Source organism: Sinohyriopsis cumingii, chromosome 2, assembly GCF_028554795.1.
Source record: "Sinohyriopsis cumingii isolate HCF-2022 chromosome 2, ASM2855479v2, whole genome shotgun sequence".
Lineage (NCBI taxonomy): Eukaryota > Metazoa > Mollusca > Bivalvia > Unionida > Unionidae > Sinohyriopsis > Sinohyriopsis cumingii.
Genome location: NC_142962.1, coordinates 75,559,944 through 75,586,303, shown reverse-complemented (window position 1 = coordinate 75,586,303; position 26,360 = coordinate 75,559,944). Strand labels below are relative to the sequence as shown.

Genomic DNA, 26,360 nt, shown 5'->3' with positions numbered 1-26,360 from the left:
GTCATCGAGTTTATTACAGATATCAATGATGCACCAGGTATCGATGATATTGATGGCGACGTTAACAATCTAGTCGTGTACGATGATGTTATGTTAGACAATCAAAAAAACCCAGCTAGGATATTTTCCAGAGGCAGGCATAAAAACACTGACGTGATATATGTCACTCAACGATACACTCAGATTCCAAAAGTAATCAGAGACAACTGTAATATTCTTGCTGTATTCAACGGCGTTGATACACACACGCTACGAAATATTTGGCAGACATGGTGCGGCGGTGACATGGTCTTTAATGTTTTTCGAAACTTTTTTAGTCATGCTCAGTCGACCCCACATGGATTTGTAACGATAAATTTACATGATCCTCGGACACGATATCGTATCGGACTTGACCAAATATTCGGTTAAATTGCAAATAACCACTTAGCAGCAGGGGGGGGCGATGACATCGACGCGGTCGTCGATGTGCTTACCGGACGCTGACGACGCTGGGATCGGCGCGCAGAAGGTATTAATTAAACCAAATGACGTTCTGGACAATTGTCGATTTGGCCCCTCGACGATGACAACGTCGTTTTTTTTTTACCAGGCGCTGACGACACCGGATCCGCTGAGTGCAGAAAGTACTAATTAAGCCAAATGACGTTTGGACAAAATGTCGGATTCGCCCCCCCTGCTGCTCGAGTGGCAAAGAACAAAAGTTGACAGACAACAAAAGGTCCATACTATAAACCCATTTGGCCTTCTTGCAAGGTGCCTCCCTCCCCAGAGCAGAGTGCGCCAAACGGGGGAAGGTAACCTTATTTAAGCAGGAACTAAGCACCAAACAGGCTGTTAAAATAATGGCATGAATATTTTTTCGCGTGCTGCATAAAACAGTACCAAGAATAGCATGCTTACATGAATTTTTATGGTGTAACATTTCTAGTGGCTACAACTTCATTAATGCACTGCATAAAATGTTTTGCTATTCACCATTTTGTCTTAAGGAAATATCTACATAAAAATAAGATTAAGATTTTATTAAAATGTTTATTTTGAAATAACATACAATGACAGAAAAAAATGAATACAAATGAATTGAATGTTACATACATAATAGGTCATGATTGTGGTTATTGCTGAAATTCCCCGATGCCATGGTGATTTATTCACATTAAGACACAAGTACAAAAGACTTTTTCACACTTTTGAAGGCAATCTATTTACATTACTTGGTCTTATGTATACACGTGTAAAAAAATTGATTCTGCAACTTGCTGTAGCTGACACTTTCTTACGAAAAACTCATATATCCATGCCTCCACCAACAAAAGTCAGTAATTTAGTATTAAGTTCTTCACTGGTTAGTCCACCACTTCAGCCAATCAGGAGCACACAAACACAGGGTCAATCAAAATGGTTGAAATACTCTGGAATTAATATAATCCACGCCTTGAAGCAAAGCAATCAAAGGATGATTTGACAGTTTAATGCATATACTCAAAATAATTCTTGTGTTCTACATGCAGAATAATTTTCCTATTCACACAAAAGTACAGTGAATGGTATACAATATCTATGCCCTGTGATTAATAAGTTTTTATGATAATAACTAAATTCTTTCAATAACTGACATTCTGCAACCAAAATTAATAGGCTTCTTTCTAACAAAAAACTGTAAGCCATCCACAAAGTTAAAACTTACAGGAGTCTTCCTAATCCCAAAAGCAAACTACTCACAAAGTCTGGTCCAGGTTGTGATGAAGGAAACCATTTTTAGTCATTCCGTCAGTGGTTAAGTGACATCGATCCTTGACCATGGCATCAATAGGGATCTTCCTTACACAAAGTGTAAATCATCCATAAAGTTTGTTGCCGTAGATGATGGAGAACTCAACGTTATTTTGTGGAAACCATTGTTCTTCTTTAAGTGACCTTGACCTATTGACCCCAAACTTAAATGGGTTATTAACTAGCCAAGTGCAAGTCATCCCAAAAGTGTTCTAATTGTTGATGGTGGACAGCTTGAGTTATTATTCAGAAACACAATTGGTTAACAGATGGATGGACACCATACAAGCAACTAACTATGCCTTATGGCAGGCATATAAAAATGTGGTACACAACATTACATGTCGATACACTGTTCAATATCCAAGTGAGGAGGTGGTCACCACATCCTACGAGTCTTTGTGGAAAACATTTCAAATATATGAAGTAATTCACAAAATGGTCTGGTAGAACAGTTTTAGTGCTTGTGATACATGTATTTACTGCCATCTATCCCTAATACAAGTCACTAGGGGTGAAACAATCCATCTATGTTTGCCGTATTGATACACATATTGATACAAAAGGTACGAACTGATACAAAATGATACCCTATACAAGTTACTTTAAACTTTAACAGTCAAACAATTAATAGCTGTCAGCCTTTTTATTTTTTAAACTGAGAACACATCTGACACTGCATTCACAGCCACAGGCACTTATTTTACTAATCAAAATGGAAAGAAAAACTTCTTAACTCTACATGCCTTCTACAAATTAACAAAAGGTGATGTTTTTCGTAGTCTATCTCCCACAAACTTGCCAATTCAATGCTAATAATTTTATCCAGTCACATGTCCAACACAAAGGAGACATTACAAACATAATTAAGTACTTTACTCATCATTTAATAACTAATTTTTATGTGAAGATTTTATGTTGCTTTGTAACTTGTCTACCCAAGTCAAATCTGTAATGAAACACTTAGGGTGCATCGCAAAGTAGAATATGTTATATTCAGTTTCAACTGGTAGCTATTATTTGTTCCGGTCCATTTTACACAATAACCACCAATTAGAATTTAATCTAGCTTGTTCCCTTCATAACACACAGCAAGTACTGGCATCCAAACATTTCCAAGCAGATATAAAGCAACAGAAAAACTTCAAGCAAAAAAGTAATTAAAATGACCTGTAAAGTATTTCAATCAAACATGCAGAAAAAGTTTGGAATGCCTGTTTTTATGCTGATATATGTAATTAGTGACTAAACATGATAATGGGATTAATAAAATTAGCAAAGGATCAGCAAGGAGGCAGATTTTAAACCGCATGAGTCACCTTGTGTCAATTTATTTTTTATAGAAGGAAAATAGGTGTTGTCAATAGTTTTCCTTTTTCAGTAACAACAAAGTATGTCTGTGGCTGCAAGAGCTGTTTTGCATCTGCAGGAGGTAAAATGTGATAGATCTTGGTATTAATCCTCATTCCCACATAGAGACTTTTTGTAGTCATGATTTTAATTGCACTATTTCTTCTATTCTGAACATAACACAAAATTTATACTAGGATTTTTTTTACAGCATTCATATGGTGCAAAACAAAGGAAGCAGTGCCAAGACGAGTCCTGCATTTGAACAAATGGAGAAACACGAAATGGCCTTAAAGTCTGAATTAAAAATCACTAACGGGTGGTCTGTTTGGACGCATTTTTGTCATCTTGGATGAGAATGGCAAATAAACAGACACAAAGTCTATGTCTGTCTGTAATCTGCATACTGGAAATACAATCAATATGTCAAAACATAAAAGAGCACCATCTACCAATGACAGACCTTCAAGTCAATATGTGTATCAATAATACATTGTTCCAGCCCTAAACGTGTTTGCGACATGTTGCAATATCTCAGATCCTTATAACAAGTTTCTAAACTAATCACAGTTTAGCAGCCGAGTAAATTTATTTCCAAAGAACTTAAAAATTTCCAAATTTACTGATCTGATGCAAACCTACCAACCCTAAAATGACCATTTCATGTAAGGCAAAGTTAAACCAATTTTTAGTAAGGTGTAACAAAATACGTATTAGCATTGTTAAATTAAAACATTTGTAAAGTATATTTTGGACCTAATGAATCCCAGTTTAGTTTCACTGCAGTTCTTAACCACATGAAGGTAAATGACTTCCTGCTAGCTCTTGCAACTTGAATAATCATTACTTTTTGATTCTCATGTTGGTGGCAATCATCTCTCCTGCCATGATGAATATTAAAATCAATACGACTTGATGTCTAATAGAAACAATTGCCACCTTTCCTGCTTGTTCTTCCAAGCAGGGCCAAGTATCTGAATATTTTGTTTTTATACTTCTGAGCAAACTGTTTGGACAGGCTGGTGATTCCCCTCTTCCTTCAAAGTAATTTCGCTTGCTCAGCATTTCCAGATCATGCCACAATGTAAAAGGGAAAGACTGATCATGTGAGCATTTTGTATGAATCTGGGTAGATCACAAAATCTGTGCTATCCCTTGTAAATTTAGTCTGTTTATTTGACCAATTCCAAAGTGTCTTAAACCAGACCAAGACAAGATAATATCTGGATTTGACCACAAAGACTGTATTTCATAACTTTTGCTATTGTTCCCTTAGCCTGTTATTGCATTGTCATTTCAGTAGCCTTAGTGTAAAATTGGCAGTTCTGCTGGTGACTAAAAATTTCTGATCCTGACTACTGAAATCCAGATTATGCATCAGTCTTTGTTGTTTTAAATTATGCACCTGTCTTTCTAGTACCAAAACTCATTGTATGGATCATACATGTCTTCAAAATTGTCATACAAAGCATCATCATCATCCCAGTAATCTGATGGAAGATCATCCCCATCATAAGAGTAGTCCTCATCATCTTCATCATCTTCTTCTGGGTAATCAATCTGGTATGTGGCTTGGCTGCGACGCGAGTGAAATGTACAGTGGGGACAGTTGATGTGACAGCGTACATGATCATTTGGTATCCGAACAATGCAAATGCCACTGTTCATAAGAGCCTGTGGCAGAGTTTCTAGTTTGCTCCACTGCTTTTCTTCAAAACTGTACTTTAGTGCCGAGTCAATTGGCTTTTTGGTAGTGGGGCTTTTCCCACCAAACACAAAGAGCTGACCATTGTAATTTGTATACATGTAATCTATCCTGGAAGGTTCTTCTGGAAAAAGAGGTACAACAAGCTCTTTATGTGAAAACCATCTTCGGTGATGGAACGAAAATCTTTTTGATCTGCAGCAGCCTGGTTTGGTAAGGACCAAGTCTTCATTCATCGTAAACATGAGCGGTTCAAATCCAGCTCCTTTTGAACATTCAAATCGCCTCATTAAAACTGTATCATAATAAACAAACCTTGAATGATTTCTGGATCGTCCATTTGCCACAGTGCCTGTCTTCCATCCAATGATACAAATGTATCTATCCAATACCATGCATGCATGCACCTGTGTTTTCATCGACCTCTGGAATATCGTGCATCTCACAGGGCTCTCATTTCCTTCTTCATCAACTTCTAACAGGACACACTGCCATTCAACATGGGACTGACTCCTGGTATAATATGCTGACATAACAATATAAACTTTGCCATTACAAGACAAAATGTGGTTGATACTCAGGTTTGAACATGCATCTGGAACTGAAACTCGAATGCTGCTCCATCTCTTGTCCAATAGGTGAAATTTGTATAAATAAAATGAGCAACTGTCCAGGCCAGGACTGGAGTCATACACATACATGTAATTGTTCTGGGAGTCATTTGTGACCAGAGGTTTCTTCATTTGATAAGGAAGTGGTGCCAGTTCTGTCCACCTATTTTCCTGAATGACATACCCATAAATATTATTGAGGGAAATCATATCTGCCAAAGGGAAAAGTTGCAGGAATGTGTGAAAATATAATCCATGACCACTTCCTCCTGCTAGCAATATCACATCCCTATGACCATTTTCCTCAGGTATAAGCCCAGCCATTTGTTTCATTTTGATGTTCAACACATGTAACTTGCATTCTTCCGAGTTGTTCAACAAAGGACAGCTCTCAATGTTTCTCTCAAGAAAATCCTTTGAAATCCTCTGCAGATCTAAAGCACAAAACATATCCTTGAAATATTCTTCTCTATTCTCAACATCCTGACTAACCCATTTCAATATAAAGTCAAAGAAATCTTCTTGGCTAACATAGGTGAGCGTTTTATCCATTAAAAGACCTAAAATTGAGTCATGGGTCAAGGTCAAAATATCGCCCCTTTTCATGACATCTGGTAAATGACCTCTGACATAATCATACATCCTGTTATAGATGTCAAGATCATAGAGGCTTGCAAGAAGACACAAATTTACGGAATTCTCAACAGTCACTTCCACCGATGACAAATACTCTGTACAAGCTTTCTTGAGGTCACTGATTTGCAGATAATCTGCCACTTCCAGAATATCCCTAATGCCATCATATGAAATTTCAACCAATCCATCATAGAGAAAATTGACGGCAGACCGCAATGCTGCAGGTTTCCCTACGGACACATTAACTTTGCCTAAAAAGAGAAATAAGGAATGAAATACTTGAAATACTATTACAAATGACCACAAATTTCTGTATAATAATACCTCACATCTCTGTATTATTTTGCTAAAATGTAGAATCATAATACTATGATGATGAAAATATATACGACATCTGAAAAAAAGGAAAATCTTTGCTTGCATGCATGATAGTTGTGCACTGATTTTCATAGCTAACAGCTTCTTTTGTTTCATACTGTGACCTAATCATTCATCATCAAGCTTAAACAGCTGGCTTTTACTAGTACTTGCAAGACATTATTGGCTAGATCACACTGAAGAAATGGAAGCAAAATGCCTTCCCCAGGAACACACAGAGGTGGTCAACCCTGGCTGGCTTGGGCAGGTATCGAACCCACAATCCTTATAAAAACACTTAAAAGGACATACCCCATCATCTGCTTCTTACATTTTGAAGTGATTCTTGTTCAAATAAAAGATTCTTCTATTTGACAAATTTTGTGACAAGGGTTCCATTAAAAACTGATTTCCCTGTGAATCTTGCTATGATAAACCCCTACAGGACATGACATATGGATCAGGTTTGGTGTTTTATGACAGTGAAACACAAGTATGTCATTTAGTGCTGAGATAAATTGAGTAAAGGGCCTTGCAAAAGGAAATGCCATGGTAGCCAAGCTGGGCTAATCCGACAGTAGGATTAGAACCTGCACCCTTCTGGTTTGTAAGTTCAACATGTTATGGACAGAGTCATAATGGCTCCTGCCTCCATTAGTTGTCTTCTACAATATGCATCAGTGCATCAGACCTCCATTATTCAGCTCTTATGATATGCATCTGCGCATCTGGCCTCCATTAGTCAATCTTACAATATGGAGACTACATCAGGCCTCCATTAGTCAGCTCTCACAATATGCAGGAATGCATCAGGCCACTATTAATCAACTCTTACAATATGCAAGAGAGTGCATCAGGCCTACATTAGTCAGCTGACAATACACAGGGAGTGCATCAGGCCTCCATTAGTCAGCTCTGACAATACACAGGGAGTTCATCAGGCCTCCATTAGTCAGCTCTGAAAATACACAGGGAGTGCATCAGGCCTCCATTAGTCAGCTCTGACAACATACAGGAGTGCACCAGGCCTCCATTAGTTGGCTCTTACTCTATGCAGGAGTGCACCAGGCCTCCATTAGTCACCTCTGACATCAGGCCTCTATAAATCAGCTCTGACAATATGCAGGAGAGTGTATCAGGCCTATTCTACATCTGTAAGCTTGTATGCTGAATTTGACTTGTAAATACCATATTTTCCGGCCTATAAGTTGATACTTTTTTTTTATACTTGAAAGTCAAGTCTTCGTCTTATACTCCGAAACGACATTATATATGGATTATGTCATTGACTTATATATGAATTATGGTACCCTGTATGCTATTAAAATTTCTCTATAACCGGCACATTCGAAGAAAGGTCACATAGAAGTACCAATTCTTGTTCAATTACTATGTCAGTAATTTATTATAAATTAATATGACTGCATTTATAAGTTTTGTCATTATTTAGTTTGCATTCTGCATGTATTTTCTTATTTCTCAAACATGAAATAAAAGAAAACGATGACCAGTAAAAAATTCATCGGGCTGCCTAGCACAATTATGGTCTATACTCTGTAGCGTATTGTACTAATTCAAAGCATATTGTTTGTTCCTAACAAGATATGATATTTAAAAAGATTCTTCATCCTTTTTAACCATACCTCATTCTTCCTGATCACATTTTAGCAACTGGTCCAATGATATTTGAATTTCCAGTATACTGTTGGACACATGCGAGTGATAACCGGTATAGCTTTTTCATTGATATAATTGATCCTACAAAGGGATGTAATCCATAATAAGTCATGTGTTCTATGATTATTTATAAAATACAGTAGATTATACTTTCTACTGAATCCCCCAAATCATATGTTTATAATTGTACTTGACAAAGTTTCTCAAATAAATACGGTTTAAACTAAACTAAAATCAGATATATAGATATATAGATAGACTAATCATAGATCATCAAGGATCCATTTTTAGTTCTGCATTTAAGTTTAAAGCAAATTGTAATGTCAACACATCACCTATATTCATTCTTAACCAGCTGTCGTTTCAATGTCTCACTTTGATTGTACCGGTAGTTGATATATTGGTCTTTGGTTTCCAACAACAATCAAAGCCAGCTGCAGCAATTATTTAAGCCCTGATATTGGCTTTGGCTACCAATACTAGTTACCATATTGCCAGTACCCCATTGTTCTTTATTATTAATCCGTATCAATTACGCTACCCATTTTTAATATGAAGTGGATTAAGAACCACAGGAAATGATGCCCACTCCCTTATATGGATGTAAATAATGAATTTAGCCATGGGCATTGTTTTCATTGCTATAGTACTGGCACAAATTAATGAGTTAGGTATGTTTTGATCAATCTTTTCAGTCATAATCATTCATATAAATATCCCCATACAAATCATACAACTTATCTCACAATGCCTTCCATCAAATCACGCAAGTCTTACACAGCGGCTTTTAAGCTGGAAGTTGTAAAGTTTACAGAAGAGAAAGGTGGGAATATGGCTGCTCACAGGAAATATGGTGTAATTGAAAAATGTGTCCGTGACTGGCGTAAAGCTAAGGTTGCATTATGCACTACAAAATAATAATTAAAAAAAAAGAAAATCGTGGCTGCCAAGCAAGATGGATAAATATTGATGATAAAGTAGAAAAATATGCCTTGACACAACACGCCATGTCACGGAATGAACTCTGTTGAACTCAGACTCAAGGCAAAGGAAATCGCAACTGAATTAAGAATTTAAAGTTTCAGTGGAAGTACATCATGGTGTTTTTGGTTCATGCAAAGAAGGGGCCTTAGTATAAGACAATGCACTACTATGGCACAGAAACTACCAGTAGACTTTCTGGAAAAAATTAACAATTTCCAGGAGTACGTCCAAGACAAGATTAAGACTGACAATTTGGAAATGACTAACGTGATAAACATGGACGAAGCGCTGTTAACATTTGATATTCCAATGAACAGAACAGTTGAGCTTAAAGGATCTAAAGGTGTTACTATTAGGACAACAGGTCATGAGAAGTCAAACTTCTCAGGTTAAAGCTTTAGACCTTTAATTAACATGTACATAGCATGCACAGCCATGTGGCTCTTGTTGCAATGGATACCATAATTAAAACAAGCATGGCCAGGTGACCCTAATCCAGGACGTAAATACAAGTTTTAAACCACTGTATTAGAAAAGTAAACAAAGTTGGGCTTTTTCCTTTACATTAGAAGGTGTTGTGTCATTTGGAGTTATTTCAATGTACTTGGATTCAAAAGGATTAAAAAGTTTCTTCTGGAAAAAATGTGTGCTCATATGAAATTCCTGAACAAAGACAGCTCTTACAAAAATTTATTCAGATTTCCAAAACCGGAGTGATATTTCTTGTTTCTACAAGGAACTGTAGACTTCAACACTACATGTTACAGCATATGTCATCGTCTTCCATCTTGGATTCTTTGTCGGGTCTCAAACTTGAAATCATTAGAACATTTTGTTATTAGGATGTCTACAATTTTATTCGTGAATTATTTTTGGATTTAATTCTTAAGACTGTAAGTTCATATTGTGTCATTTTTACAGAATTTTTCCTGGGAAATAAATTGTTATATTTTTTAAAGCTTGTTGTTTTCACTCTTTCTTTAGGCTTATTTGAGCCTAAACATGTAACATAAGAGCTACAATAAGAGAAAGATTTAAAAGTTTATGTGTAACTTACTATAAAAAAATGAATCATTAGCCTCTTAGATTTTTGGATAAATGTGTTCTACAACGAAACAATAAAACCGATGACAGCAAACATTTTATGATAGGCATAAAATTAACTGCCATTTGGTTAAAACGATTTATTTGGTGGTTTTTTTTATTGGCTTATAGATTTATATGTAATGTTGACCTATAATATTGCTACAAAAAGATTATAAAGAGACTTAAAAGTACAACTTTAAACTAAAAGAGTAATGAACTAATAAAATTATTCTTAGAATGGACCATGAATGTTTCTTAACTGTGCGTGTTGGTTTATTTGTATTTTTTTTTTGAGAGAGTATGTTGTGCAAGTTGCAATATCCTATTTCAAGCTGAAAACGTATGAGTCAGATGAAAATTTGTCAGTATATTTTCGATCCCACCCACCCATTTTTTGTTTAACCCCCAGTTGAGACCTAGGGTACTTTTTACCTTCAATTTTACACACCTGGGGGATACACTGTTTCATTGCGGAGCATTTGACTGCGGAGCATTCGCATCTGACTTAACAGCCCAGCCTACACAGCATTCATTCATTTACATCATGCTCTGCCTTTAATCCAAAACAGGTTTGGGCACTAATAAGCATGTAAGAGTTCCAACCAATGAACACATAAACAAACCAACACTGAATTACAATTTAAGAATGCCTGGGTTTCCAACTTTCTTTAACAGATCTTTAAGTTTTATCTTCATATTTCAGAAATATAGTGTTTTTCAATGATATATTTTCCTTATAAAATTTTCAAAACTTTTCAAAGTCTACTGAACGTCAAACATTTGGTCTAGTACTTTATTGTGCCAGCCTCAAACCCTTACACTTCAACTCACCCACCAAAATTTAAGTATTTTCCAAGACTGTCTGAGCCCTGAATAGTTAAACATCTGGACAGTTTGGACTATATAATATCATGAAATTTAATATTTAAAAACTGCCATCATTCAAAAAACATGAAATTTTCACCATCAACCAGAATTTTAACTTTAATAGTGGGATAAAAAAATATTTAAAAAATTCCATTGTACAAACATCGTATGCCAATGAATAGGCAGTTTTTTGTCCATGTATTAACAGAGTGCAAGCGAATTATAACTGATGCTAATTTCATATAATGGTTTAATGTACTTTCTTTTCCAAAACCCGACAATTTTGTGTGCCTGAATGTGAAATTTAAAATAACTGTAACTGTACATATCATTCATTAGCATCATTACTGAAATCATTTGTTTACAATACCTGATACTCTCTCTTCTAATCCACTGTCATACAGTGACTGGAAGTAAGGGCAAGAGACCAGTACACACCAATGGGCTTTCAACTCCTGAAAATGAAACACATGCAATAATTTTTATTTTCATCCACTGCAAAATGTTCTTCCAGCACATGGTACCATAAGCTAAATCAAAGAATGTCAACTTGCAGCTAGTTATTTCAATATGAATCCACTAATCTGACAGTCTATTTGGAACAGTCTGGATTAAATGAAAGAATTTACAATTTATTCAAACAACCAAACAAAATTTACATCACACAAGAGTATGAATTACCCAGATTTTAAAAGCATGTCAAAGCTTACCAACATAGGTTCCAAACAATGTAGTGTCTCGATTATGCATAGATTGATATGTCCCCTTAACTGTGATTTGACAAAACTTTAATGCTTAATTATAACATTGAATCTTAAATGTTAATTCTACAAATGTAGCCACTGCATATACATGATAAATATTCTTAATCTTGCAGTATCATCACTCAAGTAAACATCCAAACTACATGATGTAATACTGTTCAGCCTGTCTTGAAAGACCACCCTTTCTGCCAAGGTGGTCTCTCAAAACAGGATGTAACACTATGTAACCAATTAAGCAAACAACACTCTATTAGCTATATCTCATTGTTAAAAACCATGTCCACTACAATATTCACTGATGCTGTACAGTGGCTGTATAGCTGTTTACTTGCTACATGTAGTTAGACTGCCTAGATTTTAGTCTGCATGAGATAACAAACCAATGATCTTGCTGAGGCTACCAAGGGAAAGGCTATTCGCAGGGAAATGAAAATCTGTCAGTAAGTGAAAACTTGTCACCAACATCATTGTGAGATGTCCCACATTCAACTTCCTTATAGGCAAGATACTTAGTTCCAAGAGATTGTAAATTTAGTCTGCACTTTATGCTGCCACCTATTGTGCGCTGAAAAAAGGTGTTAAACCCTACAACAACAACAACATAAAGGATTAGAAGAAAAAAAAAACAATTTGTTCAAGTTGGGACCCAGGGCTTCTGTTGATACGTACATTTGTTTATCTTATGCTGACATAAGCATGAGAAATTTAACAATATACCATGGGCAAGGGACTAATCATTTTTGATGACATGGGTGGCATGCGACAAAAGTGGTTAGGAAAGTATTTACACATATATAATCTAATACCTTTATTTATCAGAATATGGTTTTAAGGTGCCAATGGAGAAAAAAGGAAATAAAATTTAACAAATATAAGACAATTTCCTTAAAATATGCAACATTTTATCTTATTTTTTTTTTTTTCATCTTGGGATATTATGCTTGAGGCAAGTTCAAACTTTCCTGCCTTGGCAAGCCAATTCTTATAATTTTGAGAATCCATGTGCTCAAGATTCACTGGAATTGTCGAATGAAAAGGAAACCATTTCTAGGGTAAACAGGCGAGTCATGCTGCATGGATAGAAAAATGAACTGATACAGAATACATTCAACGCTCTGTTAAGGAGAGATTTCATTAGACGTACAAGTGGCATAAGTAAACTTCTCTTGTCAATACAAACTTTGATTCATAAGACCATATGCATCAAAATTGTTTTTATCTAACATACTGACTTCACTTTCAGACTTAAAATAAATGTATCCAGCTTCCTCCTTACCACCCCTGTTTGTAACATGTCTGCGGCATGATGCCCAAGTGCTAGTCATCACTATAAACTGCCACACTGCAGATATCGTAGTGATATGACTGAAAAATTGTTAAAGCTGTTACAAATCCAAATCACACACACTCCATTCTTGCAAGGGTAGTGCAGAGGTCTCACTAGGATTTTAAAATTAGGAGTCCAGGACTCTCATTTTGGTAAAAAAAGAAGTCCTACCATTAAAAGTTGCAGTCCCTTCTTTCCTACAGAATCAACACAGACGCGAGTGATCTATTTTTAGATGGATAGGTTTTCGTAATGTAATCACTCACTTTAATATAGCTTCATTACAACAGTCCATTTACAGGATTGCAAATTTATGGTTTATTTATTTGTCTACAGCCTTGTAGTCATTTTAGGCAATGGTTAAATAGTATCTGATTTGCTGTTTTTCCCCCGTATTTTCGCAAATACGTGTCAAGTCGGAAAACAGCTTAGACCTTAAAGCGCATCTCGCAAATTCCACAACACAGCATTGTCCCAAATGTTTCTGACCTAAATAATTTTATTTTTAAAGTTAAATCTTTAATAAAATAATACCTTGGCTTTGCTTTCAATGATTTGTATATTTTTTCTGAAAATATTTGCTCGATGATTTACGAAAACAGACAATCTAATAAACTGGTACATCCCAGACTTAGCAAAGTCTGCCATTATTTCCTGTTAGGCCTACTGGTTCACTTACAGTTTCAAACTAATTTTATGACGAAATAGTGTACAAGAGGCAGTTAATATATATCCAGATCATCGATTCTGATCTTAAAACACATGTTTGCATGTTTTGTCATCAAAGGATATCATGCAGGAAATTAATAGTTGCTACCTTACTTGGAAAAGGGTTAATGGTCAATCAGCTATCAAAACATATGCTTGTGAATGGGCAAGAGTTTGTTTGTCAACGTAACTGATATAAAAAAAAACTAGGCCTAGCTACTGATGTCTTGATGAATACATTTCGCTACAACACTAGAACTAACCCAGCTAAGGCGAGGGGCATTTAAAAAAAGTATGGTCAGTCAATGTACCTCTTAAATAGCTCTTGTTCGTCCATCAGAGTGATACTGAATTTTGACAATCCAAGTAAGGACTTATTCCAAACACTAAGCTAGGCATCACACACCTTCTTACCCTTAGCTACTGTTCTATCCGAACTATCAATTCTAGCAGCTTTAGCACTCTTCTAAATCTCGTTAGAATCTTCGTAAGTTTGCCATTTAACCCCAAAATACTTATCCAAAATTACGAATGGCATTTTGTCTAAGTCTCAACATGTCTTGATTCTCGTGCATTACTTATTCCGATAAATTCGGAAATGAACACAATAACGAAAACTAAAGTTGTTTATTTGATTTACTTTTATAAATGACCACATGTACATCTGGGTCTTTCTGAATCTGAATTCAATCACTGTAAATATCAGTATAAAATTTCCCACCAGGCTGCCAGTCAAAGCCCTTGAACTTGCCTCCCAGCTATTGCATCGTGTTCTTTTTTTTTGTACTCATATAATGGCAACATGTATGTACATCAAGGAGTCTTTCAGTCACTGAATTCTGTCATTGCAAATATCAGCACAGCTAACTGATCAACACATTTCCCACAAAGCAGGTGGCTGAAGCAGGACTGACAAGTCTTTGAATTTTGCTGCACACCTATTACATGTGTATGGAGGACTCCCGCCAGTGATTTTTTGCATTCCAGATCAAACATTGGCGTCCAGATACGCGTAATTAAGTGTTTCCGAGATCTCTGTAGTGCTATTATTGTACAAAAGCTAAGCACATGCTACACTGTGCTGTGGAGTGTTTATGCATTATCTACATATAAATGAGTGGCAAATTGCTGATGGAATAGGCCCATGCTACACTGTACTGTCTATAGTTTGTGAATTATCTGCATAAAAAGGAGTGGCAAACTGCCAACAGACATTCTGTGAAAGGTGAAATGCACCTGGTAAATTCACAACTGATCAATTATACCTTCAATTTATGTCTCATGAACTCTCAGCCATTGTGTAATTCAAGTGCCAAAATTACCATTAGCTTATCTGTCAAAGAACCAATGTACATTATTTTCACGAATACCCTACACCAACACTAGTATTACATGGTTATTCTACTTCTTTGTACTGTAATAGTCCAATTAATTACTTCTTCCTAGGTATATTCAACTTCCCTGCTCGTTTAATCCTCAATGAAGATGCACCCCCCCACCTAGCATTTTATTCTGAAACTGAAACAATGCTGATGATTGTGACTCTGGAAAGTAACACATATCTAACTTGGCAACTTTGAAGAAAAAGAAAAAAAAACCTGTTTAAAAGTATTATCACCATCTTTTTCATGCGAGAAAACAATTCACTTCAGTTTCTAATATGCTTACATATGATCCAACGATTAGAGTTACATCACAAAACTCTGACTGGGACAACATTTGGTCAAACAGATGCTGCTGAAGTTTGGCAGCATGGATGGACTTATTGCCCATTAGCCGTCGACAGGGTTCCTCCATTTTAGTTGATCACAACTTCAACTTATTCTGGAAAGAGAAATCAAGATGTGGTCAGAAAATGAATAAACAATAAATGGAACCAATCACACAATCTACATTTTTAAAACTCTCTCCCCCTATCAAACCCGCTCACCCCTGGTGAAGTTATCATCTAGTCATCCTCCTGAAACATTGTACCAAATACGATCACGGTTGTGGGTGCATGCAATTTGGATTTTTAATTCAGTTTGAAACTTTTTTCAGTCATATCGCTATGACATCTGCAGTGTGGCAGTTTATAGTGATGTCTAGCACTGGGGCATCATACCGCAGATATGCACCACCCTGTGACATTATCCTGACACCAGGCCTACCACGAATCTCTTAATGTTGAGCACCAAGTGAGGCAGCTGTTTGTACTATTTTTATAAGTCTTTGGTATGACCCGGCTGAGTTTCTAACCCGTGACGTTCTGCATCTTAGGTGGATGCTCTAGCCAATTTGGCCAAAAGCAGTATGATCATGATTGAAAGCTTGAGTCCAGCTTATAAAGATGAATCCATATTAAAAGGTGACATGTGACACACAAGAAACCCCAGAGAGATGGATACATTAAGGATCCAAAGATTTGCCATCAACTACTCATCCTCCTAAAACATCATACAAATTCAGTCAATTTCTCTCTATCCATGTAGACAGAATTCAGGTTACAAACACTGGTGGCTGGATAAATGGATATATACATGGCTGACCAACTTGACCCATCATATTACATCTGCAGTAGTGTGGATTTAACAAGTGTGTGTGTGTGTGTGATTTGGATTTTTAATGTAGCTTTAACAATTCTCCAGTCACATCGCAAACATGTCTGCAGTGGGGCAGTTTTTAGTGATGTCTAGCACTGGGGCTGAAGATATGTAATATCATGTCCCACCCAGTCCCATTATCCTGACAATAGGCTGACTGGTCCTAACACTAACCTCTTAATGCTTGGCGCAAAGCTAGGCAGCTGCTACTACCATTTTTTAAAAAGTCTTTGATATTGACTCAGCCAGGGCTCGAACCCACGATCACCCCCATCTGAGGGATTTAACAAAAGAGATGAATAAATCAAATATGTTGTTAATGACTAATTGATGCATTTGGGGCTCTGAGACATTATGTAATACCACTTTTATTTTTGCCTACAGGTCTTTTTCAGTCCATAATAAATAACTTAACTCAGCATATGGAAGAACCCCAAAACCTTCACACAAAAAAAACTGATTTCAAAATCATCAGATTCTTCCTTATCTAAAGTACAAGCCATCCATATGAAAGAACCATACAACCTTCACACACAAAAACTTGATCCCAAAATCAACAAGTTCTTCCTTACCCAAACTACAAGCCATCCACAAAATTAGTTAACTGTTGTTGAAGGAGAAAGTTTTTGTGCTGAAACCACTTATCTTTTAGTCAGAGACCTTCACCCTCAACCTTTTGACCACAAAATTGCTAGGATTCTTTCCAACCCAAAATGCAAGCCATACACCAAGTTTGGTAACTAACTGGTGGACAGCTTAAGTGATTATCCTGAAACGAAAATACTAATAGAAAGGTGGCTAGTCAATATCACAACAAAACATGCTCTGCCTTATGGCAAGCAAGTTTTTTTAAATAAAATTTTTGCAATGTGATACACTGTGATATCGGACAGTGTATTGTGATAAATATTGCAATGTATTGGAAAAAATCTGCAGAAAATGCCAAATAATATTAGATAGTTAACAAGTCAAAATTTAAAATAATAATTTCTTTAAAGCTCTTTATGTAAACAATGATTGAGAAACATCCATACATAATAAGTCTGAGCTATACAAGATAAAACTTTTGTTTAATTTTGCATCTTCTCAACTCTGGCCATATTCAGGGATCGTCCTGGGCTTCGCCAATGTCGCAAATTGCATTTTTTTTTTCTTACTGGCGACAAAAATATCCCATCCGATTTTTTTGGCGACAGCTTTTTAAAAGCCAGGACCATCCCTGATATTGGTCAAATTTTTGCAAATGTCCTCTTGCCTATCCAACCCACTGTTAAGATTTTGGTAGGGAGGGTATGAGGTCATCCCTCTATTTAAAGCTGGAAATCACTAAAACTGCACAGGTGCATAATAGGGCAGACACCCACAATCAGACTGACTTTGCATTGCACTCCACCGGCATGAAACTGATAGAAAGATGATTTATTTTCTAAGACATAATAGTCAAAACACATTTCATTTCTTTAGTAAGCTGCAACTAGAGCCAAAATAGTGGACCTCATATTTGGCTGTTTCTCTCATGTTTGCTGACATGATCAAAAAATTTGCAGCACAAGACAGCTGTTAAAATATGACATACATACAGCCTAGAAATTTGGCAGTTATGTGAAAAAACACTTTGTACCAGCTTAGACCATGAAAGTTTTTCACACAGTACATGTATATCACTAATTACTGGGTTACTAGAAATGAATTAAGTTTTATTTTTTTAACAATACTGAACATCTCTCAGTCAGCATTAGAATGGTAAAGAACTAATATACCTTTCATAACCTGACTAAGAAGAGGACATTTATATCTTCCAGTGACTGGGTCTTTTAGATGGGAAATAAGGTGCAATTACACATCAGCTATGTATGAAGTACATAGTTAGAATGCCAACTTGATACTTCAGCAATTCTCCTTCCAGATGATCCAAGGTAGACAAGAGTTGCAATAGAAAGGGATATCTCTTGACAAAGAATCTTACACTTTTAAAGCTTTTTGACCATCTCTCATTTACATCAGCAACTGAAGCATTTAAAAGCACTTCATCTCCATATGGGAATTTCTGGAGCATGTAATCACAAGCTGTAGCATAATAATCTCTAAGAAGGTGCACCAAATGATAGGGACAACATGTTATGTACACTTTCAAAATATAGGATGCAACTCTTTTATTAATTCCAGTCATCACTGTTGCACAACCAGTTTGGTGCAACAAAGAAAAATCAGTCGATATCTTGATGAGCAGAAAAATATCTCAGGCATAAAACAAGCCATAGATTCTTGTTAAGTGCCTTCAAAGATGGAAATAGCTGAAGGAGATCGATGGTCAGGCATGGAATGAAATTTTTGGAAGTCGCCTTGTCTCTTTTATAGCATGATAGGATATAATTCAGAACGGGTCATGTGGGTAATCTGAGGTAATTTTCTCACTCGGTATGATTTTTTCTCTTCAGGTTATTGCTTTTGAACATTAAGATCGCGTCGAGTACCTGCAAGTTAAATGAACTGGTCCGAAGCCATATAACTGCTTGTAGAATGCGAAGGAAACTCATACTTCAAACGGTGAGCGATTAAACTATAATATAGTCTATGGCTTGTGGCTCTATATATTTGTATCGATAAACGTGTAAAGGTGTCTAACAAAACATCGTGCAAGCAGTTAACTCTGACATAACGTACAGGGTAGTGTTTTACAACTAAATAATGGAAACTGCCACAGCAATATCTTTACAATTTAATGCTCCAGAATTGCCACATACCCTCTCGCTTACTTAAATGCTAATTTAATTTCCCTTTACAACATTTTTAAATTTGAAAACGCATAATAAAAAAAATAAACATAATTGAAGAACTTTCTCATTTTCTTATAAATTAACATGTATAATGCTGTTCAACCTACAACATTACTTCTCACCCACCCATCGTAAGCGCGGAAAGAAATACAGACTTGTTACCTAAAGAACAGAGAAAATGTGTAAAATATGCCCCCCTTTGGGGACTGCACACCAGTCAAATTTGATAACGGAAGTGATTAGTCGCCCTTGACAGTTTTGCTAAATGCAATCTAATTGGGTGATTACAGAAAAATGACTAATAAAAACAGAGTTTACATACATATTTCAGAAATGGAAAGCATACGTAACTAACATGTTGAATAACGTGACGGACGTAAATACAAGCGCGAAGAATGTCAGCCATAAAAGAATAAAAGGTTAATGACATGGGCAAATATTCTTCCATAAGGGAAGCACTCAGCATAAAAGTCAAAATTGTTCTGCACTTCTCTGTGTACGGGCTTTTAGTCACCTATTTTCGAGGAGTGAGTTGTATAGATCTTCATGATTTCATCCACTGATATGTATCTGTACTATGGTCGTAATTCTCTTAAACACTAAAACAAAAATTATGTAGTAAACTGCTGGTAGGAACGACTCCTTAATAACAGAGCAACAGCAACAAATCGGATTGTATGGGTTCGCGATAAATGCAGATTGGATCCCTGTTGTATTCTATAGTTCGTTCCACTCATCATTGCAGTTTTTATCCTCTCAGTAACTATTTAAATTTTAAAGTCGGCATCATTAAATGTAGCGAAAAGTACTTAATTTGTTTTAAATACTACGAGTGAAACGATCTCAAATACAATGGCATCAAGGATATAAAAAAATGCAGAAAATTTAAAATCAAACCTGATTGATGCCATGATCTCTGGCACTGGCGTTTCAAATCATACAGGAGTTTCTTTAATAATATGGTGGCCATATTTGCATGGTTGATTCTATATTTTTAAGCAATATATGTGATGTAGTTTATTGTATTTGATAATCTCAATAATTCCGTAAATTTTTAGTTACATATCTTTGAACAAATATTGTTACGACTCTTAATCTAAGTAACAGAAAGAACAAAAACCAACAAGTTTTGTAAAATTCAGCAGATAATTTATTTCCATAGAATACAAAGTAAATATTTCAAAGAATTTACAGTATTTTGATTTAAATCCCAAGTAGTCCTAAAAGTTTTATCACAGGCCCAAATGTGTAAATTTCCAACTGAATTCTGGTGAATTCCAAATAAGTTTAAATATTGAATGTGTTGATGTACCTGTAGTCTTTAATGTAGAAGTCTGCCAGTGGCCTGGAGTGTGATGTCTTTTGATGTGTCACAAAAATATAATCAAAAAAAGTAATTTGAATTTATTATGATTCCAATTAATGTTTCTGTCCAAGAATATTATTGATGAGTACTTTGTATTTTAAGTGAATAATAATTTGAATTAATAATTCCACCCAATGAAAAATTGAACACAACAATACGACTGAATCTTCTGTAAGATGTTAAGGCAAGAATGAGTAATTTTTCAAGTAAACAATATTATATATAAAGATAAGAGCAAAATATAGAACCAGATTGAGGGTCAAAAGTTCATTTCTAAATGATTCTGTATTGTCAACAAGAAAAGGTCTATTATAAAAATAATAATAAAGAACATGGCAAATATCAAGTACACCAAGTTTTTCCATGGGAGATTATAATGTCCTAGACTCGAATTAAGATAAACATATTTACCTCCATTATAATGATCCAAATATTTAATCCATTTTCACAGAGAAATATTAGTTATGTATTTTATTTACAAAATCAATTTCCCTAATGGGTACACAGTAAAATTGATTTTGGACAAGATAAAGTACAAAATACAAATATATATAACATATAAACATTTAGAAAAGCCAACAGATAATACAAATTAAATATACATAGCAATGTATACAGAAGGTCCTCCTTTTTATTTGTTCAGTTTGTTTTAGAAATATTAAAACTAGACATAGACAACAGTTTGTATTGAAAGGAACTATTCTAAAACCCTAAAAGCTTCCTTTGCTTTGAAATGCCAGTTAATAGACTGTTGGGGACCTTTTGGTGAGAGTCCAGTTAGAAATTATAAATCAATCAATGAAATGATCAAGTTTTTTTTATATCATTGATGCTTTTTGTTTTTAAAATAGGTAGGGGTATCCAAACAAACCAGAGGTTTTTCGAACACTATAAATAAGTTACCTGTCACGCTTGTAAATTGAAAAAAGAGAAAAGTGCTGCTTAATTTGCTTCATAAATTGTTTAGCATGATGATGAAATGTGCAACTTCAGTGGTCAAAGAATATTTTTTTTTACATACAGGCCCTGGGCTAGTGACTTAAATAAACTAAAAAGCCCTGACTGAAATTCCAAAATCCCAGACTGCATTTTCCACATGCCCAAAATTTCCCTTTTTTAATAGTGTCCCAAAATGTTGCAAAAGCTACAGTTCAGATATTATTTCCGTATGATTCAAAGGGGTTTCAGGGTAATGCAGATGTCATCAGTGTTCTTCACTATGCTGGTGTGCTTCTCAAAGTGAAACTCTGTCAACCAAGTGTTCTGAAATTTATCTTTGTTTGGCTTAACTGATAGCTAACCTAAATCAGCTTCAAAAATGAATTACACTTGAACACTATTCCACAACTGAAATGATCATGCTTTGCATTATATATATGCAATAAAATCCAACTTCAATGAAACGTTGCCACTGTTCACAAACTAGTCAAAAATATCATACATATGGCTTAAACATTCAATTTCAAGGAAATAATGTGTAATAACTTTTGTTCTTTTACAGGCATATTGCAACTCTTTGATGTACTTACAATGGATTGTTCCACTTCTGATTCTACCAATGCAAATTAGCACAATGGTCTCACCCACTGCAACCTTCAAACAATTCTCATTAGCTGTTGTCATTCTTAAGTAATATGTGAAATGATAGTGTGTACCTGACTGCTTTGCCTTTAATTGCTGCTATTTAAACTACCTAAGGGATAGTTTTACATCAGTTTCAATCTTGACTGTTTACCATTTATACATGCTGTATATGGAGAGTGGTGTTTATTAATTTCTTTGTTGAAAATTAATGAAAATTGTATTTTCACTAAAGATGACAGTGTCATTGGGTTTGGGAGTACAAAATCTTAATTTTAGATTGACATGCCATGCTTGAATCTGATAACAAATTTGATCTCAATTTCACATAGGACATTGGTGACCTGATTTAGATGGCATAGTATTATGGCATGTATGCTAGTATCTTGAAAATACATTTACACATTATATCAGCATGATCAGATTCCTCAGGCAAATTTGAATTTTGTTGACAAGCCTTACAGGCACCTCATTTAGAATACAGGACAAGCCAGATCTAAAATAAGAGGGGCACCATGCATCAGGGAATCAGATTTTTTGAGCACTGAACTTTATTTTCGAATTTTTGAAAGACACTGGTATACTATTAATAATTAATTCCCCATTTTGTCAACAGTTTAAAAATCCATTATACTTATAACCTATAATTCATCATCATCATCATCATCATCATCATCAAGCTATTAATACCCCAGTGTGGTGCAGATGGGATGGATCTTATTTCACCAAAACTTGGAACTCAACCACTGACTGGTCCTATAACCAAACTCATGAAATACAGCCTTAACTAAAACATTTTCCCTACAAGACTCAAGTAAGCCCAGGTGGTCCCGAATAACATTTCAATTGTTAAATAAAACTATCTTCCTGTATGCATTCTCCCAACTATATAAAAACTCTTTGAATGAGCTAAATGCGACTAGATTACTAATTACTTTGACAATATCTTAAACCCATATCTTTCTCCTTTCAGTAAGGTTTGTCAGATAAAACTGATGTGACTATTAGAAGAAACACCAAACGAAACTAAAACCTAATTAAAAATAGTGATGATTGGACATCCAGCATTGCCACCATGGCAGCTATCATGAGAATCTTGTTATTGCTGCTCCTCCTGAATGGATGGCTATATCAAAATGGTGTCTTCACTAAACGACTTCTTCTGATGTCTAGTTGGTCCTGGGTGTTGCTAATCTAACATCCTACATGGCCATCATGGCAGCCATCTTAAAATTCTTGTTATCAAAACTCTTCTTGAGCAGAAAGTCATATTGATGTAAGGTTTTTACCAGAAAACTTATTATGATGTGTCGTTGGTCATAAATGAAAATGGTATCTGACATCCAAGATGGCAACACAAGCAGCCATCTTGAAAATATTGTTATGTCTTCTCTTAAAATTAACGACTATGTTTTCATGTATATTTAATTTATATTGTGTGCTTGATTTTTTATCTTGATTGAGGGTTTTGGATAGAATCTTGAATACCTGACTTATGTCAAGATTGTCATTGATGGTTGTGAATGAAGTTTTGCCTACCTGACTTTTGTCATGATTTTAAGTTGTTGTTGTAGAGTTTAATGCCATTTTGTAGCACATGATAGGCCATACATGGTGGACAGTATGACAGTATTAATAGTGGAGAAAGAACCCGGGAAAACCCTGGAAAGAACCACCGACCCACGAGAAGCTACTGGCAAGCTTTCTCACATACCCACATTAGCCGAATCTGAGACTCGAACCCACGCAGACAGAGCCGAGATGGCAGTGATCCATAACAGAGAGTGCTTTAGACCACTCAGCCACTCGGGGCCCCATGATTTTAAGTAGTAAACAAGATGTTTATTAGAATATGAGTTCAGTGGTTAGTGAAATTTTCCATTAGTTTTCCAGAACAATCTTTTGTGATGTAGGTTAAGGGAAATATGTGTAAATAATGGTTTGGTAAACAATAATTTATTCCAGGTTTGTTTATCATGCTGTGGATTCATTTACAGTTATGTTCAGGTATTACTTGAGAAGAATTATTTATTTTAATTATTCATTGAAATTACAATGTGCTCATTGACTTTTTGGACTGAAACACTATCAGAACATTCTTTTTGTGATGTAGGCCAAGTGAAATATGCATAAATAATGGTTTGGTAAACAATAATTCATTCCTGTTTTTTTATCACTATGGATTCATTTACAGTTATGTTCAGATATTACTTGAGAAGAATTATTTATGTCAATTATTCATTGAAATTACAATGTGCCATTGACTTTTTGGACTGAAACAGTTCTTTGGGATTATTGAGAACTCATTCAAAGACATTCTGGATTGTATCATTGTTGTACATCAGGACATTCGAGATTATTGTATACTTTTGGAATTGTATTACAGAATTATGTATCATCTTTCAAATTTTTTATTTAATTTTTATTGAAATCATTTGAGACTATGAAAATTTTATTTTAAATCCAGTAATTCAGTGGGTAGCACTATTGTAAAAGTACATGTGCTCTTCATAAGAATTCATTCATGACAAGGCTGATGCTAAGGTGAAATCAACAACTACCATAAGTAGGTCAAGAATGATACAAGAGTATGAATGGGGGTCATATAAACAATGCATGTAATTCAAAGTGCATTTGCACTATAGAGAGTTAACACATGCGCTCAGTAAAATGTGAAGGTCAGAACAGGACTGTTTGTGAATGTTGATGACCAAGCTATTGTGAAAGGGAATAATATGATTCAAATTATTCTGGCAATTATTGTGAATCAGAGATTGTTTACTTGAAACATAAATGGACTCTATATAATGAACTATGCACCGTATATTTTATTCTTGTGCAGTTATGATTTATAATTGGATAAATCTTTGATGGATAAATCTTTGATTTAAGCATTAAGTACTTTGGGATTATGTCATTAAATTCAGTGACTTGAATATTTTACTTATTTCATTGGATTATGTGAAACTTTCCAGGACTTCATTGATATGATATTTTCATGAGATTTCATTGAAGTAAAAATAGTTGAATTAATAATTATGTTAAATTCATTGGTGTTTTCATGGTTACACATAAGCACTTTAGAACCTTCATTTGGAATATTTTGCGACAGTTTCCAGATTTAGTGAGAAATTGATAGAATTACATACTTGGAATTCATACACTCGAACTTATTTTTAATTCCTTCACTCTGTCTGATTTTATATTTAATTTAAATAAATTTATATTTGGAAAATTTGAATGCTAATGTTTGTGTTTTATGTAATTTTATTACTTTAATTTAAGCCATTTAATGTAACACTTGTGATAGGACATTTAGGATTATTAGGGATTTAATCCACAAGAATATGTTTCTTAAGTTTTCACATTGTAACTTAGAGAAATAAATTATTTTTTCATTTGACTGAACTTGTTGGGTTTGCTTCTTTTTGTTACATAGTTGAAGACCAGAGAGTTGTAACACTATCATCATGGAGTTTTTAACAATAGACTTCTTACAATACCTAGTTGGTCCTAAGTGAAAATGGTTACGCTCATACACCCAGCATGACTGTCATGACAAATGTGGCTACTTTCCTTGAATGGATCATTGTGACAGGTTTTTCATGATGTCCTCAAATGATCTCAGTCATACATACAGTGAAGATTCCATGATGACTCTCTAAAAAAAATCTTCTTGTCACTACTTTTTCGGAATGGATAATCAATACACTCTGACTTCCCATCCCAACTTGACTGTCCAAAAATCTAAAATGGGTTGGGAAATGTTGGAGGAAACTTGGATTGTTGCCAAGAACAGGATTGGTCATAGTACTGAACCTTATGGGTACCCTGATGATACTAGTATTGTATTAGTATACTTTGTTGCAGTATCTATAATTATCCAAATCATTTTTGTGTAAAGAGAATTTTAAACCCAAATTCCGCAATAGTATATAGCTTTGCAGTGACATAGCAAGAAATTATGGCCCATCTTACCCCATGAAACATTTTGGGCTCCCTCCTAAGAAAAAAGGATTATTTGATGAAAATGTTTGGCCTGTGCCTTTGCCCCCACCCCCACCTGTCAGTTCTTTTGCATGCTTGGGTGGTTGCTATGCCACTGAGATTTTGTCAAGCCTGTGTCAGAGGTAAGTGAGATGTTGTAGTTGTTTTTCCAGTGTCAGCGTCTTTAAGTTTAATGAAGTTTTGGTTCAAATTTTTCAT

The 26,360-nt window shown here is 35.2% G+C and overlaps 2 protein-coding genes across 3 annotated transcripts in view; one reads left to right on the top strand and one right to left on the bottom strand.

Annotated features, from left to right (window-relative positions):
• Nucleotides 1-1,021: 1,021 nt before the first annotated feature.
• LOC149805213 (kelch-like protein 11) lies at nt 1,022-19,433 on the bottom strand. Of its 2 annotated transcripts, none has more exons than XM_089948494.1 (4): nt 19,370-19,433; nt 15,517-15,672; nt 11,420-11,504; nt 1,022-6,329 (listed from the first exon to the last, which is right to left on the bottom strand). In XM_089948494.1, the coding sequence occupies exons 2-4, from the start codon at nt 15,643-15,645 to the stop codon at nt 4,540-4,542; spliced, it is 2,004 nt and encodes a 667-aa protein (XP_089804620.1). In that variant the 5' UTR covers nt 15,646-15,672; nt 19,370-19,433; the 3' UTR covers nt 1,022-4,539. The 2 variants fall into 2 exon arrangements, with proteins under 2 accessions (XP_089804620.1, XP_089804612.1); XM_089948486.1 differs by lacking the exon at nt 19,370-19,433 and adding an exon at nt 19,315-19,358.
• Nucleotides 19,434-19,514: 81 nt separating this feature from the next.
• Nucleotides 19,515-26,360, top strand: part of LOC149805212 (tRNA-specific adenosine-34 deaminase regulatory subunit adat3-like) — a 29,914-nt gene continuing 23,068 nt past the window's right edge. The window contains exon 1 of the mRNA XM_089948454.1: nt 19,515-19,626. Within this exon, the coding sequence (XP_089804580.1) occupies nt 19,563-19,626 (64 nt within the window). The 5' untranslated portion in view covers nt 19,515-19,562. The remainder of the gene's footprint in view (nt 19,627-26,360) is intronic.